Source organism: Bicyclus anynana, chromosome 4 (assembly GCF_947172395.1).
Source record: "Bicyclus anynana chromosome 4, ilBicAnyn1.1, whole genome shotgun sequence".
In the NCBI taxonomy this organism is placed as follows: Eukaryota; Metazoa; Arthropoda; class Insecta; order Lepidoptera; family Nymphalidae; genus Bicyclus; species Bicyclus anynana.
The window spans coordinates 7,821,535-7,840,951 of record NC_069086.1 but is presented as its reverse complement, the minus strand read 5'-3'; the positions used below and the strand labels follow the sequence as shown (position 1 = coordinate 7,840,951).

The window sequence follows — 19,417 nt, the reverse complement described above, 5'->3', positions numbered from 1 at the left end:
CAATACAGCTGCGTCGAATGTGGAAACAGCCCAGTAGAAGCAATATCAGGTGCATAATCTAATATTCAGTACACGATTGCCGCAGCCAACATTTTATTCTTACAGGATAACAACTATTCTGTATTCAATCGAATTGGAAACTTATGTTACGTTGGTGAAGTAATAATCTAAGATCCATATTAGAAACGAATTTCACCCATCTGTTCATTGGATGAAAAGTGTTTTATATCAAATTTAGTACGTTAAAAAATATATTGCGAGTAGGTTTCCTAAAAATTCCCTGGCTAAATTAACTATAATTAATGATAGTTTGGCCAAGAGTTTTCGGCGCAACATACTCGCCCTATATTACTACAACACAGCTGCACCAAATGTGCAAAATACCTAGCACTCAATATAGTTATAACGAGGTACTTGATATTATTAAATTAATACGTATTTTTAATTTATTTTGATACATAGCTTTCATCATTATCAACCCATATTCGGCTCACTGCTGAGCTCGAGTCTCCTCTCAGAATGGGAGGGGTTAGGCCAATAGTCCACCACGCTGGCCCTATGCGGATTGGCAGACTTCACACACGCAGAGAATTTTCTTTCTCTGGTGTGCAGGTTTCCTCACGATGTTTACCTTCACCGTTTGAGACACGTGATATTTAATTTCTTAAAATGCACACAACAGAAAAGTTGGAGGTGCATGCCCCGGATCGGATTCGAACCTATGCCCCCCGGAATCGGAGGCAGAGATCATATCCACTAGGCTATCGCGGCTCATAGCTTTATAGGACAAGAATTATACAATGACGAATGCGAGTACAATTATGGAAAATACCTAGTACTCAATATAATTATAACAAGGTAGGTAATTAATATTATTAAATGTCTAAGTATTTTTAATCTTTGATATAGCTTTACAGGACAAGAATTACACAATGACGAATGTTTTTCATATTTCCCAATGTTTGTTTTACAATTGAACAAACAAACCGGATTTGTATAATCCCTCGAGTTGTTATATGTAGAGCAGATGTATCATGTAACGTATACAAATCCAATTCAGTTAAATTGCAACACTGCCGTCTGCCTGCACACTCGCAATTAACCCTTCGGATCGCTTTTCGATTTCCATTCGTTTCAATTGTATAAAATACAATTATGTTAATTAAAATTACTCTTATCTGCATTCCTCAATTTCTGCTCATTTGGCGACCGAATTGCCTCGACGTAGCGTTTATTGTGTAATTAAAGCCTACGATAGCCAGACAAAACTACCCCTGTCCTCTTTCTACGATCGCAAACGCTGGGAATGACATTTGATATCGACAGGTCACGTGATCAAGATCTTTCATTCCCATACATTTTTCTAGTTTTCGAAGCATTTGCGACCGTAGAAAGAAAATCGACGTGACACTTGGCTACAGCGGTTTATTTTATAAAGGCGTTTAATCAGTCTTTGCTCAGCAGTTTTGCTTTGCTTGCTTAAGACAGCCAATAGCCTAGTTGACAGTTTTTTTTAAATGGTCTTAAATAGATCATTATCGTTTTACTAGATACGAGAAAAAAAGTGTCAACTAGCCTATTATGTATAAAAATAAAAGATAAAATAAACTAAATTAGCAATGTAATAGCATTTTACTTTTATCATGTTAAAATACCAACCAGTCTGAGTGATTATTTTTAAAATTTTTGTAAATAAGAGTTGTGGTATCCGCAGCTTTTCCGTAATTGATAGAATATTAATATGATGTACTGCGATAATTGAGTATTGTAAATCCTTCACAGAGACATGCAGAATCCAGACAAGCCCATTATAACGAGTAGGTAAGGTAGGAATTTATGCTAGCCACTCACCATCCAATAAGTTCACGTGCCTGCAGCGCTAACAGCAAGACATCCGATAGAACTGATCGTGTGTTTGTCGCGGTCAGCTGCAAATCACGACCAACACACAATTAGTTTTATCGTATGTCCTGCTGTTTAAAGCGCAAACATATATATATATGCTTATGCATATGCTCATGCAAATGCATGCATACATAAGCATGAGATGGTGAGTGGCTAGCATTATATAGTTATACCTACTTGGTGCGGCTTTTGTAATGTGGATACGTTTTCAACATGCATGCTGCAATTTTAAAGCCAACGAAGATTTCCCTATAGAGTAAGTATCTTGTATTGGAAGCTCGAAAGTAGCTTAATAAGTCCATCAATGTGAATCTTATCTTTGTTTTTTAGTGTACAAATGTTACCCCTTTCCTTCTTCCATCAATGTGAATCTTATCTTTGTTTTTTAGTGTAGATATGTTACCCCTTTCCTTCTTTACGCTGCGGCTACTAAAGCGATTTGGCTGAAATTTGGAATGGAAATAGATTTTACTCTGAATTAACTAATTACTTTTCATCACGGAAAAATCTATGGTTCCCGCGCGATTTGTACAAAACTGAATTCCACGCGGACGAAGTTATAGTTTTTTTTTATTATAGATGTTTATATACATTAAATTAGTACCTATATTCAATGTCTCTAGTTAATAGTACCTAAGGTAAAATAATCATAATAAATAAGTTTTAATGCGGTTTACACACCTTCAGTCTTAACTGCACAGTTTTATTTAATGATATTTCGAATAGGTTGTCAGTTATACTGTGCACAGTTTCAGATATCAATAATTTCACTTAAATCACAACTACATTAAGCTAAAGTTTAATTAAAAGTCAAATAATAGAGTCGCATGAAATGGCGTGACGGTTAAATCCCGTTAAGAAAACAGGAATAATTAGTTTGAGTTACAACAGGGTTGTATTAATTGAGTGCTCCTTAAGATTACGTTCCAAATTTCACGTTTTGATATTATGATGTCGCGCACTCGAGGTTATTTACCGACTATATTAAGTAACGTTTAGAAGGGCCCCCAAACTATTTTGGACAAGACACCCCTTTTCAAGAAGGAGCTCGTTCAACAATGGCTTTGTTATTCTATAAATTATTACATACACTAAGGATACTTGTAGCATACAATTTTCTAGACTTTACAACTACTTGCTAACTTATAATAAAACTGTAACAAGTAAAATTTTGTACATTGTAGATATTTCAAAAATTTTAGTTGGAGTGACACTGAAGTCAAATATATCTTTTAATTTTTTTTCTGACTGTCTATTCGTATTTTTATTGACCAGACATCTTGAATGAATCTAAGTGGTTATAGAATACTTTTTGTACCGAACACTAAATCAGACGGAGGTAAAACAGGGGTTGAAAGTTTGCATCGAAAGTTACATTTGTAAAAATTGGTATTTGTAAAAAAAAAACCTATTAAATATAATGCTACTCAATATTTTTCTAAATTCTACCCCTAAAGGATCAAAAAGGGGTTGAAGTTTTTTAATATAAATAGGTCACGTGTTGAGTTTAACCTAGGTTAAAAAAATAATTACACAATGTCTACTCTATATGTATATTGTATAGTGTCCAATCGAACTTTACTTACTTACTAATGTACTACGATACTATTTTTTACTTTATTTATTTTTCATACTTTTAAAGGAAAGTTTATTTTAATAATATAATTTAATGTTATTCCAATGAAAAAAAAATTACAGACCGAATTATATTCATCAATGTATGTGACGCAAACAGTAAATACTAATATCAAACACTCACTTACCTGGCCTTTCTTTCCAATTTTTAGGCAGCTTTCTTTTCTTGAGCAGTAGAGGGAAAGGATCCTTACCACCTTTGCCATCGTGAAGTTCCTGCAAAATAATAAAAAATAAACATTTACAATTTTACATGATGTTAAACGTCTATAAATCAAATTGATTACTGCATATATAATTTTTGAAATAAGTAAAGTAAGAATTTTTTTTTATTTTTATAAACAAGGCGAAAATACTTATAAACCACGGCGTTTCCGCGAAAAAAACGAAAATAAACTCATTTACCCTTCTTCAAAATTAATAAATACTCCACAGCTCCGGCCCATACGCAAAGTCATTAAAAAATTACAATAACCTACCACACCATATACGTAATGAGGAGAAGGATACTGCTTTCAAAAATAAATTAAGGGACTTTCTGGTTGAAAAGTGCTACTGCGCGGTAAATAATAAAGAAAACAAGAAATAAAATCGGTCTCCCTATCACTCACTCGACAAAAGGCTACCTAAACTGGGTAGGTATCCATAACTTGCATTATATAATAAAATGTAACTTGTATAATTATTATTATATTGTATAATGTAGTAGGTATGTGTGGTATTGCTTGATTATTAAATAAATTAATAAATTGATGGACTCAGAGCGGGACTTTGTAGGGCGGGTTCCTTGCTTGCTTGCTGCGTACCTAAGAATTTTCTATTTTCTAATTCTCTTATGTGAAGTTTGCTTATCCTCATTTGACTAACCGTGGCGGACTATTAGCCTAAACCTCTCTCATTCTGAGAGGAGACTCATGCTCAACAGTGAGGCGAATATGGGTTGTTAATGATGGATCCGGCCCTGTCACAAAATCCTATACACATACTTCCCTGTCAAATTGATAGGGAGAGTAACTTTTCGCTTTTAATATATATGTAGACATAGCTGTGACAGTTTGTTTGTTTGCTACAATATCGTGAAACGTCATATTTCACCTAAAAAACCAAATTTCAAAATCGGTTATTTAAAAATCGGTTTTCACGATTTACCTATGTGCCAATGTAAACGCGGTCTTACTAAGAACATTTTACATTAGGGCAATTTAGCGAATGAGATAGTAAATCATAATTATGAAGATCGTATACTCTCACAATAATATTAGAATATTATATCAAAACTTTGTAATCGCGTAGCCGCGCCCCGCTGTCAAACTCTGTCGGATAAATATTCATCCCTTTGATTTCCTACAGGCCCCCGAACTGTTGCGAAATTAGAGGCGAAGTTTACACTGCCATCAAAAGCTTTTATCGTCGCTTTAATGGTCGACAACTTTTGGGTAACAAGGTAGATGGAAGCGTAAACGGTTTTAATTAACTTTTTTCTATATTGGATTGAAGCAGGCGTTACTTTGCGGAAGTTCATCATTAATATGTAATAGATAATTTATTTATTTTGCTGTTATCCAAAAAAACCGACGAACCCGGTAAGCCCGCGTGTGATATGACAGAGTTTCGAGTCTCAGCTGGCCTATTCTGTAACGATGCTTTTTATAACTCGCAAGTGCGAGTTTCGAGTTCATCTCTATCTCTCTGTCTAACACGATACTATAGAATGAGAAACTTGCGAGATATACAATACGTCGTTACAGAATAGCCCTACTGTTGCCGAATCAGCAAAGACCAAAGACAAGAGAGATGCTATAATAGGTACGTATTTTTTAATAGATACACTTAAGTCCCATTTAGATGCACAACTGCATTGGCTGTATTATGTAACTTAATCACGTAGAATTTTCTTTTTATAAAAACTTACGCTAATGGCTCATTTTTTAATCCCGATATTATACGTGACGGTGCAAAAAGTGTAAGGAAAAGATGAAGGCCTGATAAATAATAATAGCCTGCATTTTAATTTAGTTGTGCAACTTTCGACTTTAACGCTTATAAGAAATGGTACATTTCTGTTCTCCCAAAACAAATTTGCTTAGGACTAATTCACACAAAAAAACTCACTGTTTTTTTTTTTGTCCACTAATACTGCAAAATTAATGCAATAATTCCCAATTCGCAAAACTTTTACAACAACATAATAAATAGGGTAGTTGACTTATATCAAATTTAATATAAACCCGATACCTATCGTATTTCTTATTGTTGGCATGAACCGGTATTCGAACCCTGGACCTCATTGTCCGTAGCTGAACCAGTTAACCACTGAACCAATGACAGCAACTTATCCTGTATATCACTGATATAGGTTAGCAAGTTGCGAAGCTAAAGCCGCTGAAGAGACTTGGGACCCCCAAGGTGCTGGAATAGTGACCCCGCACCGGAAAGCACAGTGCTGGTTGACCCCCCACTAGGTATATCGAAGACATCAATCGGTTTGCAGGGATTCGTTAAGTGCTGGCCACTCAAGACCGTTGTGTTTGGAAGTTCGTGCAAGATGACTATGTCCAGCAGTGGACGTCCATCGGCTGTTAATGGCGATGATAACGAATTTGTGTTGATCCACACCGCGAGCTGTGATAGCCCAGTGGATACGACCTCTGCCTCCGATTCCGGAGGGTGTGGTCGTATCCACTGGGCTATCACGGCTGGTTCGAATCCGGTCCGGGGCATGCACCTTCAACTTTTCAGTTGTGTGCATTTTAAGAAATTAAATATCTCGTGTCTCAAACGGTGAAGAAAAACACCGTGAGGAAATCTGCACACCAGAGAATTATCTAACTCTCTGCGTGTGTGAAGTCTGCCATTCCGCATTGGGCCAGCGTTGTGGACTATTGGCCTAACCCCTCTCATTCTGAGACGAGACTCGAGCTCAGCAGTGAGCCGAATATGGGTTGTTTATGATGATGATGATGGCACACCGCGACCGCACAGTGTGCTCTTACCCTTACACCTTAAACATTAATCCAACTGATGACTATAATACGCCGTAAAGTCTTTTTAAAACTAATAAGTGGATTACCTTAATAGCGATCGTATCGTCTTGTAGAAAGTACAACATTTTGTATTCAGTGAGCTCGCCGAACTCTGCATCCCGGTTATCCCAGACCACGTTAAACCTGGGGAATATTAAGAGTGTGCAATATGTAATTTGGTGGTTACAAATGGTTCTGGATCTCAGATTCTGGAAAAATAAGGAGCCTGATATTTGGGTAAATGATATTTCAAAGTGTTAACTTCGTTATGACTGTACAAAATACACAATTTGTAAAACTTTTCTCGATAGTTTATTTTTTTGAAAAATACATGTTTTGCTCAAATTTTGCTTTCAATCTCAGGAAAAGCAAACTTATTTTCTTAAATTTTTGTTTTGTATAGAAAATTAGGTGTTTATTTTTTTTTTTTTTTTTTTTTTTTTTTTTTTTTTTTTTTTTTTTTTATTCTTTACAAGTTAGCCCTTGACTACAATCTCACCTGATGGTAAGTGATGATGCAGTCTAAGATGGAAGCGGGCTAACTTGTTAGGAGGAGGATGAAAGTCCACACCTCTTTCGGTTTCTACACGGCATCGTACCGGAACGCTAAATCGCTTGGCGGTACGTCTTTGCCGGTAGGGTGGTAACTAGCCACGGCCGAGGCCTTCCACCAGCCAGACCTGGACAAATTAAGAAAATCTCAATCTGCCCAGCCGGGGTTCGAACCCAGGACCTCCGTCTTGTAAATCCACCGCGCATACCACTGCGCCACGGAGGCCGTCAAAACGTTTATCTTGAACATGGCCATTTTGTTTTTCGTTATGTTTTTCACTCACGTGAAAGTCATAATTCGGCGTCTCGTTTGCGCTTCGAATTTTATCCATATCGTACCGACGCGCTGCGCGCTCTTAAAGATTAAACAAACCATAGTCAAGTGTGAACGGATTACAGAGGGATTGCTTGCCAGCACGTTGTTTACGGGTATGGAAAATCCCTTATTAAGATTATATAAAGATTAGATACGAGTAAGTACCTGAATATATGAGGCTTAAACACATCATGTTGTGTTTAAGCGCCGTAATCTGGTAATTTCGTGAATTACGAGTAATTTACAGGTAATGGGGATGATGACTAGGTTTGAATTTATTGATTTTTATGATACATTCGGGTAAATAAGGTCAATGTTAACTAATTTATACATAAAAAGCAAAGATTGTCCGGATATTTGCAAAATAAAAAGATTATAAAATTTCCAAATCTATTAAAAATCTTTTATCGTAATTAGATGAAAATTCATACAGTTTTAGCTTCCTTACATTAAATGTGACATTTACAAATGCTATAAACTACTAACCCGACTTTATTATAGATTACAATTTCGTATAAACTTGGAATATACGAGTACCTAATATAGATAGTATCGAATATGAATGCATAATTTACATTATGGTTAAGAACTCTTCTAGCTAAATTTTGATTTTTTGAGTAAAAAATATTTACGCAATTTAAAAAAAGACTTTTGTTAATAAATAATTTTATATTTTATTTACAGGCAAGAAATAACTGTGTGTAGACTTGATATTTTTAATTTACAAAAAAATCACAACAAAAAATTTACAAAATTCAGTTTAATAAAAATTAAATATAATAATTTAATTTGCCAATCTTCCTAACTTTGTCAAAAATAGATTAAAATCATTTATGTCGCTTTTGAGTTTCAAGGACGTGATGGACAAAAATATGGTAATAAATATTATATATAAAAATCTTATAAACACAAAAATTAACATACTTTTATGAGTTGCGTTTTCCTAGTAGATGACATTTTATGTGGGTAAAATGAATTTTCCTTGCAATAAATCTCTTTTCTCGCATAGAACGTTACCGCTCCAGCGCGTTTATTATCGCTAGCATCTGACAGCAATAAACCCATCTACCTGAACCTGAACTGAACCAGTACAGTACTTATCTCCACAAGCTTGGTATATCTAGTGTAACAGAAAATAAACTTAGGTAAAATGTCTACAAACTTACTCGTGTCACTATACTGTGTTTTCTTTTTATTTTTTTTTGTACTAAAAATACATACTACAGGGGCGTAGCTACCGCGATAAAAGCCGCATCAATGATACAAGGACTACAAGGGCCCCTTACGTGTGAAAGCAAAAATTAGTAAAATGTAGGTAATCTACAATCTTTTTTTTCCCAGGTTAAGCGTGTGTTGGAAACATCCTACGTAGGTCACTGACGAATTTCTTTTAAGCATGCATTTTAGTTTCTTATGTGAGAAATCTTCACCCTACATTTGGGACCCTCAACTAAACTTTGATATGGGGCCCTAGCAAGGCACGCTACGCCACTGACATACTAATATTATAAATGTGAAAGTTTCGCAATTTTCAAGGTAGAAAGCTAAAAATATATACAGACTCTTTGTTACCAAAGAAAAATACGTGTTTTATTTGTTTTTTTTTTAATCTCCCCCCAGCCTCTAAAATACGGGATAGAAATTTGTGTGTGACTCTCCGCAAAATTGGTACTGGTTCTATGATAAAAACGAATAATAAAATAATTTAATGTAAACAAATTAATTAATATTAGCATGTTCGCGTGTGTCCAATGCTCAGTCCAGAATCTATCCCATTACATTCTATCCCCAAATGACATTTAGTATCGTATACAGTAGTGAATTAAATTAATATTCTGTTCTGAGTTCTCTTCTGTGTTCTAAACCGTGTAGTAGTCAACTAACCTATTGCATGTACTCGTACCTACCTAATGCCGTGATAGCCCAGTGGATATGACCTCTGTCTCCGATTCTGGAAGGTGTGGGTTCGAATCCGGTCTGGGGCATGCACCTCCAACTTTTCAGTAGAGTGCATTTTAAGAAATTAAATTTCACGTGTCTCAAACGGTGAAGGAAAACATCGTGAGGACACCTGCATACCAGAGAATTATCTTAATTCTCTGCGTGTGTGAAGACTGCCAATCCGCATTGGGCCATCGTGGTGGACTATTGGCCTTACCCCTCTCATTCTGAGAGGAGACTCGTGCTATGCAGTGAGCCGAATATGGGTTGGTAACGTACCTACCTAAACCAATATAGGTAGATGGACCTACATGTGATTTTATGGAAAAATGATTCAGTTAGCTTTCAACTAAGTACTGAAAGATTGCTAGGTTATAGATTAAAGCATCAAAATTTGACCTCGATACCAGTCTGGCCGCAATAGAATCCACTTGCTAAGAATTGATGGTAGCGTCATAACTAACAGACGTACTAGCCAAGTAATATTATCAATGGGTCAAAGAACGAAAAAACACCACCAGTATTTGTTAATGAACAAAGTTACCTAATTTCGTAATCATTTAAAAATTCATATTATGATAATGGATGTGAAAAATTGGAGGGTCGTTTATGGGTGTTCTGTAAGTAATATATTATGAATTTGTATGGCGAAGGTTATGCAGGGTTTCGTGATTTATTAAATAAGCAGTATGTACCCTCGTGTGTGCCAAGTTACTCCATTTTCCATAAAATATTGTTTAATGCGCAAAATTATTATGTACATTGAAATTAGAAAATGAAATAGCGACGTGACAGCCCAGTGGATATGACCTATGCCTTCGATTCGGAGGGCGTTGGTTCGAATCCGGTTGCATTTTTTTTGATTTTGTATCATGTTGAGTAAGTAATTTCAAAATCTCGTGTCTAACAATTACAGATAAGGGAATAATAATACGCTGGTGCGAGTTTCCAATTCACCTCTATCTTTTTCTTTTAGAGTACTCTGATAGGCAGGAGAATTTGAAATTCGGTCTTGCTAGTTGTAAAAAACCTCGTCACAGAATAGCAGCCCAGGTTTGTACGGAACCATCGGTGCAACAATCCGCATTTATCCGTTCTTAATATACTTGAGTATAATAAGTTCATTTGATAACTATGATAACTTTGGGACATGGCAAAAAGGGGCAAAATGACGCCTTATACTTAGGCTGCCAGTCCACCGAAGCGAACTCCTATTGGTTAATAATTCTAAGTTTCTCCGCTACGCTCTCTTACTCCGCTATGGTGAAGGCAGCCTTAGACTGTTGAGAGTCTGGAACCCGTAAATTTTTAACAACTAGCCGACCCCCCGCGGTTTCAACCGCGTAGTTCCCGTTCCCGTGTGAATACGGGGATAAAATTGCACATGACACTCACAATAACGTGGATTCTAGTGTTAAAAGAATTTTCAAAATCGCTTCAAAATTGATTCAGAGATTACCCCCTACAATATCACAAACTTTACCTCTTTATAATATGAGCCGTGATAGCCCAGAGACTATTCTTGATCCTTCTGCGTGTGTGAAGTCTGCCAATCCGCATTGGGCCAGGTGGTGGACTATTGGCCTAACCCCTCTCATTCTGAGAGGAGACTCGAGCAGTGAGCCAAATATGGGTTGATAACGAATATTAATAAACTTAGTAGGTAGATTAATTAAGTAGCTCACTTATTATATGAAAACTAAATAATTATATCGTAGGAAATAAGGTAATAGAACTATTTTTATCGCTTAGTATTTCTCTACTACTTTGAGAATCCGCCCTAAACCAGGGGTTCACCTAGTGCCGTAAATAAATTCTAAATATAGAACGGCTTATGCCACGCTTATGCGGTTTATTTTCGTATTCGTGAGAGCCTCCTATAACTGGTGGGTTAGTGGCGGTTTTATTTGGGTATTTCCTTTCATAGCTCTTCGGTGAACTTGTTCCTAAGAGCTTTACATAATTGTTCTGTACGTATATGTACACTAGCGGACGCCCGCGACTTCATCCGCTTGGACGTCGATTTAGGTTTTCACAAATCCCTCGGGAACCATGGATTTTCCGGTATAAAAAGAAGCCTATGTGTAAATCCAGGCTATAAGATATCTCAATGCCAAATTTCAGCTAATTCGGTTCAGTACGTAAAAGAGTAACAAACATCCAAACAAACATTCAAACATCCATATAAATTTTCATATTTATAATATTAGTAGGATTATTGAACTACTAAATAGCTAGATCAATTTTGATGGTGCTTTCTGTGCGTTGCTGTGAACGTATAATTATAGCCGGATCTTTTGGTTTTATTAATAAATTATTAAAAACATTCTCATTTTAGTTTATTGACAAAACATTCTATCTTTTTAGTGAATTTTCGCATTTCAGAGCATTATATAAATCCAAAATTTGAGAGCTGGGGAAAATGCTCTTTATGTTATTGTATGTTGAGTCTGCTATTTATAATATTCATTAAAACTCATATTTTATTTGGAAAAAGCTTTATTTGCGAAAAAAAACATATGTAGGTACAATAATCTATACTAATATTATAAAACTTTTAAAGAGTTTGTTTGTTTGATTGAACGCGCTAATCTCAGGAACAACTGGTCCGATTTGAAAAATTCTTTCAGTGTTAGATAGCCTCATCATCTAGAAAGGCTATAGGCTATATATTATCCCCGTATTCCTACGGGAACGGGAACCACGCGGGAAAAACCGGGCGGCGAGAGCTAGTGTACTTAGAAGTTTTAAGTTGTTACGCCAAGTGCCTCCGTGGCGCAATCGGCTAGCGCGTTCGGCTGTTAACCGAAAGGTTGGTGGTTCGAGCCCACCCGGGGGCGGACTTTTTTATTTATATAACTGAGCGGTGCCGCTCCGAAATTTCGTCCCTTTTTGCCACCTTCTAAAGTTATATCGGTCCAAACTAAATAGTTGCCTACCATACTTACCTATGGTAGGAGTACCTATTGGCAGAAAACTTTCAGGCTTTATAAAATGAGGAAAGATAGGCAATGACAGGCCCATTGTATAAGGTAGTTGACTCATATCAAACTAAATGGAATGGAATACGAGTCCGAAATATATTGATATTAGTTAATAACAGTAAAAAAATTCTAAAACGCAATTTAAAAATCGTAAATATTTAAAAAAAAATTTCAACGTCATAAACGCTGTCGTCCGTTTTGAGACGTCACAATGTTACTTGATGTACTTACTAAACGTCAAACTAATTGGTGACTAATTAAATTAAATATAAACGCCCCGTTTGGTAAAGGATTTCTTAACGTGACGTCATGAAACAGTTAAAATATAGACCATCATGGCCAACAGCGTTTTGGCTCGCATTATCAAAAAAAAATTTCATGTAATCACATCTCAACGAAATATGATAAAAAAATATCTAGTAGAACAATAATAATTCTTCAATCTAGTAGAACAATAATGAACAATTTATGAAACTATACAATGTGCCTGCCATAGCAATAGTTTTGTATGGAGCAACAAAACCCGATTTACAGCTGTGAAACAACTTGGTTACCCGTGAAACTTATAATTGTATTCCAACTTGGAATTAGTTCAGCATGGATACAGTTTGATTATGTTAGAGATTCCGAGAATCGTGGTGCACTCTAGACACCTGACTCTTCGCTGCCAAATTATCTGAACACCGAACAGCTCAAATAACTTCGCCAGCACGTTGTTAGATTAATTGACGCTTTTGGCGTGTTGAATGTTGTCTTCAGGTTTGTGTCTATTTTCTCGTTGATAGAGAGATTAAGGCCTCATTCGCACGAGCATTAAAAAAGTGATGCGTTGGCTCGCGTAGCATATATATAGTATGAAGTAGTACATTATAGTCTATTTCCAACGCCCAAAATAGAACAATGCAACAATGCTCAATAAAAAAAGAGTCTTGTTTTAAAAATTCTGTGGTGTGAACATACTATACTTTGGAATGCGTTTTTTTTTTAAGAATATTTGCCATATTTTTGTTGTATTCAATCGCTTTTTGTCGTCCGTTAAAAAAAGATCTTGTGCGAACAAGGGCTAAAATATTCTCTCGATCTGCTGCAGAACTTAAATCATAATTTTGAGTTGGCATATAAAAGTTATGTAACCAAAAGTTTAAAAAAAGTTATGTAAAAAAAACATTGCACGGAAAATTATAAAATTTCAAAACTCATTCACGTTCGTCGTTTTACGCACTTTATCAGAATATAATTCTATATTTTCATAGTCTACATTCACAATTTTATTTTAAACGACGAATTCACCATTTATATTTTGTTTAAAATTGACACACAATTGAAGCCGGTTAAAAATGTTAGTACAACCTCTGTCGAATCTCATACTATATTTTGATAATAATCAAGATTTCAGTCATATATCCGTACAAAATAATGAATAATATAGAAACATTATTTTCGTAATTTTTGTACTCACGTCAATACTTTTCCCTCGTATTCTAGGAACCTTTGTAAGCGATCTGCTTGGCTTTTCACTCTTTTCGGTGGCTTCATTGTCTTCCAATGTTCTTTTTCACTATAAGCATCTATGGGAAGATCCTCTTCTTTGGATAACTCTACACCTTGAGACTCCAACCACTCCTGAGAAATTAAAAATATGCATGTTATCAAAACACATTGTAAACCAGTGGACACCCGCTACTTCGTACTTCGTCTAAGTTGTATTTTTTTTATTTAATCATAAATGACGGAACAAACAAATGGCCCACGTAATGAATTATATGTTTTTAAAGGCCTTGTAATTTACGTTTCTGAAAAAATATCTGATAGATTTTAAAAATAAAAACTATCAAATCAAATCAAATTATCATAGGTATCCTTATTTTCGACCCGTTTCGGAGATGTTAAAATATACGAGCATTTAAATACCTACGTATACTATCTAATAATAATTGTGTAAAAAAAAAATTAAAAATATCATCTCCTTTCCCTTATCCCACTTAAGTGGAGTCGGCACAATATGTCAATCTTCTCCATTTGTCTTCATGTCATTTAATTTGTCAACTCCTCATCGACATCCTTTACACACATGTCCTCTTTCACACACTCCAAACATCTCTTCTTTGGCCTTCCCGTCCTTTTGTGTTCTTCCACTTGCGAATTCAACATTCGTTTGGTAATATGACTTTAATCCATTCGCAATGCATGTCAATACCAAGCTAACCTTTAACAATTTTTCTGACACTGGCGTCACTTTCAGACTTTCCCTTATATACTCATTCCTTATTTTATCCATTCTTATCACACCACACATCCATCTCATCATATGCATTTTGTTCACATCTATTCTTCTACTATCCGTAATTAACCGCCCAACATTCTGATCCGCATCTTAAAAACTTTAAAAAATATATCAAATTTAAAATGAAAATAAAAAAAAATAGTCGAAAACACTGAAATAAGCACTGAGGAGCAAATAATAGAAAAATGTGCTATCCACTTGATCGTTTCGAAGACGGTGCCAGGTCGAATATGTAACAATAGACACGTCTCAGATGGGTAAATGATTTGTTACAGTATCATACATGCCTCCGTGGCGCAATCGGCTAGCGCGTTCGGCTGTTAACCGAAAGGTTGGTGGTTCGAGCCCACCCGGGGGCGGACTTTTTTTCAAAACCTCATAACGCGAGACGAGAGAGATGTGCTTTTTGCTGTGTACACGACAAATCAAATATATCAAGTTTCTGTATTTCAAAAGCCTCAATTACTCGCACCTATATAAGTAGATTCCCATTGGTTTTACCAGCGTAGTTCTCTTTCCTTTAGTGATACGGGTATGAAATATAGCTATTAGCCACTGCATCTCGCTGATAATGTAGACTTCCATTAGTAATTTTGAAATCAGTTCAGTAATTTAGGACGCCTGCGACTTCGTCTTTAAACCTGCGACTTCGTCTATACTAATATTATAAAGAGGAAAACTTTGTTTGTATGTTTGTTTGATTGTAATGAATAGGCTCAAAAACCGATTTTAAAAATTCTTTCACCATTCGAAAGCTACATTATCCACAAGTAACATAGGCTAAATTTTATTTTGGAAAAAATAGGGTTCCGTAAGATATTTAGGTTTTTTACCAGCGTAGTTCTCTTTCCTTTAGTGATACGGGGATGAATTATAGCTATTAGCCACTGCATCTCGCTGATAATGTAGATTTCCATTAGTAAAAGAATTTTTGAAATCAGTTCAGTAATTTAGGACGCCTGCGACTTCGTCTTTAAACCTGCGACATCGTCTATACTAATATTATAAAGAGGAAAACTTTGTTTGTATGTTTGTTTGATTGTAATGAATAGACTTATAAACCGATTTTAAAAATTCTTTCACCATTCGAAAGCTACATTATCTACAAGTAACAAAGGGCTAAATTTTATTTTGGAAAAAATAGGGTTCCGTAAGATATTTAGGTTTTTCGGACACAAGGTGTAAAAAAACAACCAGAAAAGTAGGGTAGGGGTAGGTAGGAGTAGGGTAGGGGTAGGGGTAGGCTAGGGGTAGGCTAGGGGAAAGGTAGGGGTAGGGTAGGGGTAGGGTAGGGTAGGATAGGTGTAGTTGAAAATTTACATCGAGTTTCACGCGGACGAAGTCGCGGGCGTCGGCTAGTGTTTAATATTTTGCAACAGATGTTGCAAAATATTATACTAAAAGCGCGACAACAGCTACACACTCATCTCACTCTACAATATTTGTAAATCACCAGTTATTGTGTGCCTTATTTACGTAAGCGTGGAGGCTGGAGGTTTATCCACTATAACCAAACAACAAATCTCCCTTACCGTCTAATCTAGGTCGTACGTTCAGCAATCTGGTAGGTGTACCTATCTACCAGCGCCGATGTTTGCACGAAACCATTCGATAAAGGCAATCAGAGAGCAATCTACACCCACCCCACGTTACGGATAGATGAGGATTACCAACACTATCTACTCGTGTTCAACAAGAAATAAATAGAATTTATTTTATGTAGCCTGTGGTCTACATAAAATAAATACCGGACGTATAAATTTCCTTCAACAGTTGTAGGTTACAACTGTTGAAGGAAATTTATACGTCCGGTGAAACATATGGGTATACACTAGTGCCTATTAAAGTTCCTACTTGTTTGTTAATATCTTGAGCCTGTTTTTAATAGTCGACTGACAAAAACAAGGGACAGGCGTCTTCGGCTATATAATAGGTGAGTCCAGTGGCGTAGCGTGCTTTGGAGGTGCCCTGCATCAAAAATAGTTGGGGGGCCCAATATGAAGAAATTAACCCAAAGATTTCCTAAATCTTTGGGTTTCTAAAAGAACTTTTAAAATCGATTCAGTGCGTTGAGAGACTACCCCATACAACACCACAAATTTCACCTCTTTAAAATATTGTTTGTTTTTAATCTTTATAAGTTAGCCCTTGACTACAATCTCACCTAATGGTAAGTGATGATGCAATCTAAGATGGAAGCGGGCTAATTTTTTAGGAGGATGATGAAAATCCACAGCCCTTTCGATTTCTACACGACATCGTACCGGAACGCTTGGCGGTACGTCTTTGTCGGTAGGGTGGTAACTAGCCACGACCGATGCCTCCTACCAGCCAGACCTAAATCAATTAAAAAAACCTCAATCGGCCCAGCCGGGAATCGAACCCAGGACCTCCGTCTTGTAAATCCACCGCGCTTACCACTGCGCCTCGGAGGCCTTCTAAAGATATAGATGAAAAAGACAAAATTTGTGTTTAAGCTGTATATTAATCTATACTGTATACAGGGTGCTGGGGAGTATTTCCCAGTATATATAGTAGTACATATAACTCTAGAGGTTATATTTAAAAAAAAAAATTCATAATGTTTCAAAGTATGATTTAAAATTAATATTTTGGGAGTAAATAATATTTATTTTGTAAATAGATCTTAAAATGTGTCCCCATCCATAAAATAAAGACGCAGCCCAACTTATTCATTGATTATTATTATTATTAAAATGTAGTTACAGGCGTGTGTTATATGGATAGTCGGGATTATTTGAATTACTTTGTATGAAAACATAAAAAGTTTTATTTTTTACTTAATAGAACATTGGTTATGCAGTTCGGTTCTTATATGTGGTCTTGTCAACTCGTCAAGTTATAGGAAATACCTACCTACTATCCAGCGCCCTGTACATATTAGATTCAGTATAGATCAATGATCTATTTCAAATAACATGCTATGATACAAGCTCTATTAATATCGTCGTCATCAACCCATATTCGGCTCACTGCTGAGCTCGAGTCTCCTCTCAGAATGAGAGGGGTTAGGCCAATAGTCCACCACGCTGGCCCAATGCGGATTGGCAGACAGGTTTCCTCACGATGTTTGCCTTCACCGATTGAGACACGTGATATTTAACTTCTTAAAATGCACACAACTGAAAAGTTGGAGGTGCATGCCCTGGACCGGATTCGAACCCACACCCTCCGGAATCGGAGGCAGAGGTCATATCCTCTGGGCTATCACGGCTCTTATAATATAACAAGCTTGTAAAACAATGCTATAGTTCAGTTTAGCTATATTACAATTTCAGTATCAGTTGATACAGTTTCAATTGTCGGCACACTCGTAGGCGTAGCAGATAGCAACAACGTATGTTTATGTTAACTAAATTGTAAAGCAATGTTGTGTATATGCCCAGCTGCTGCCAACCGCCTGATAGGCGTTTAATAGGCTTCTTGTTACTAAGCATGGTGCTGGTAAACTGAATTTCAACGAAATTTTACATCTTAGAACATAGTTACTTACCCCTTACCTTACATCTATAGATACTTCTAAAGCGCTTATTTGTATTTTTGTATAGTGATGGGATGGATGACAACAGCTATGAGTTAAGCAAAGTTTTAGCTGACAAAAGAAGTGTTTGTTTATATTATTAGATTTTGTGTGTACATTGGTTAGAATTATGACGATAATATTATTGGAAGTGTCGGAATTCTTCTAAGTTAAAAGGTTCAGAGTGTCGAGCGTATGCTAGTTTTATAATACGTTTTTATAGAATCGTAAGATTATGACAATGATTGCCTTAATAAACAATTATGGCCATCTGATTTAGACGGCCTCCGTGGCCCAGTGGTATGCGCGGTGGATTTACAAGACGGAGGTCCTGGGTTTGATCCCCGGCTGGGCAGATTGAGATTTTCTTAATCTGTCCAGGTCTGGCTGGTGGGAGGCTTCGGCCGTGGCTAGTTACCACCCTACCGGCAAAGACGTACCGCCAAGCGATTTAGCGTTCCGGTACGATGCCGTGTAGAAACCGAAAAGGGTGTGGATTTTCATCCTCCTCCTAACAAGTTAGCCCGATTCCATCTTAGACTGCATCATCACTTACCATCAGGTGAGATTGTAGTCAAGCTAACTTGTAAAGAATAAAAAAGAAAAAAAAAAATCTGATATTATTACAGATCAGATGGCCATAATCTTCATCAGATCTTACTACTAATTGCCTTCATGAGTTATTATTTATGTGTATGCGCATTCCTAAGTTTTTCGGTACTTAAAACTTAGGATTTTCTAAAGATTGTATAACTTAAAGCCGACCGGACTCAAATCAAAGATGTACTTTGGGTTCAATTCCAATTTTTATTAAAATAATTACTAAATTAAGTATACGCAAACCTAATTCAAAGTATTTTCTCAAAACATTAATAAATCATATAGTTGACTCTACAGAAAGAAACATTCTGCCAATTGCTGTATGGAGGTATACATTTTGAAATTTTAAATTGGTCGTACGTACGTCTTATTTACATGGATATTCAAACAAAAAATTAAACGAAAATGGAATATACTCTGTATTTATTAGCATGTAAATTGAATTGGCAATTGCTGCCGGCGCCAGTGCTTCGCAAATAAATATTATCATTCAAAATAAACCAATGAGTTCAATGAATACCTATGTAGTTAATAGATAAAAAATGCGTCAAATAAATACCACTTGGATCATATTTTAAGGTAGATTGAACATCGTTGAAAATAAAAATGTAGAGAGTATTTAAAATTCCTTTTTTA

The 19,417-nt window shown here is 36.0% G+C and overlaps 1 protein-coding gene and 2 non-coding genes across 3 annotated transcripts in view; 2 read left to right on the top strand and 1 right to left on the bottom strand.

Annotated features, from left to right (window-relative positions):
• The window catches only part of LOC112053772 (EF-hand domain-containing protein 1-like), a 75,075-nt gene that overhangs the window by 17,369 nt on the left and 38,289 nt on the right, over positions 1–19,417 (bottom strand). Inside the window, exons 4-6 of the mRNA XM_024093326.2 lie at positions 13,816–13,979; positions 6,611–6,707; positions 3,669–3,756 (exon numbers count right to left, since the gene is read on the bottom strand). Of these exons, the coding sequence (XP_023949094.2) occupies positions 3,669–3,756; positions 6,611–6,707; positions 13,816–13,979 (349 nt within the window). The remainder of the gene's footprint in view (positions 1–3,668; positions 3,757–6,610; positions 6,708–13,815; positions 13,980–19,417) is intronic.
• Positions 12,139–12,212, top strand: Trnan-guu (transfer RNA asparagine (anticodon GUU)). Its single transcript has one exon. It is a non-coding gene; the product is annotated as a tRNA-Asn (tRNA).
• On the top strand, positions 14,926–14,999 carry Trnan-guu (transfer RNA asparagine (anticodon GUU)). The gene has a single exon. It is a non-coding gene; the product is annotated as a tRNA-Asn (tRNA).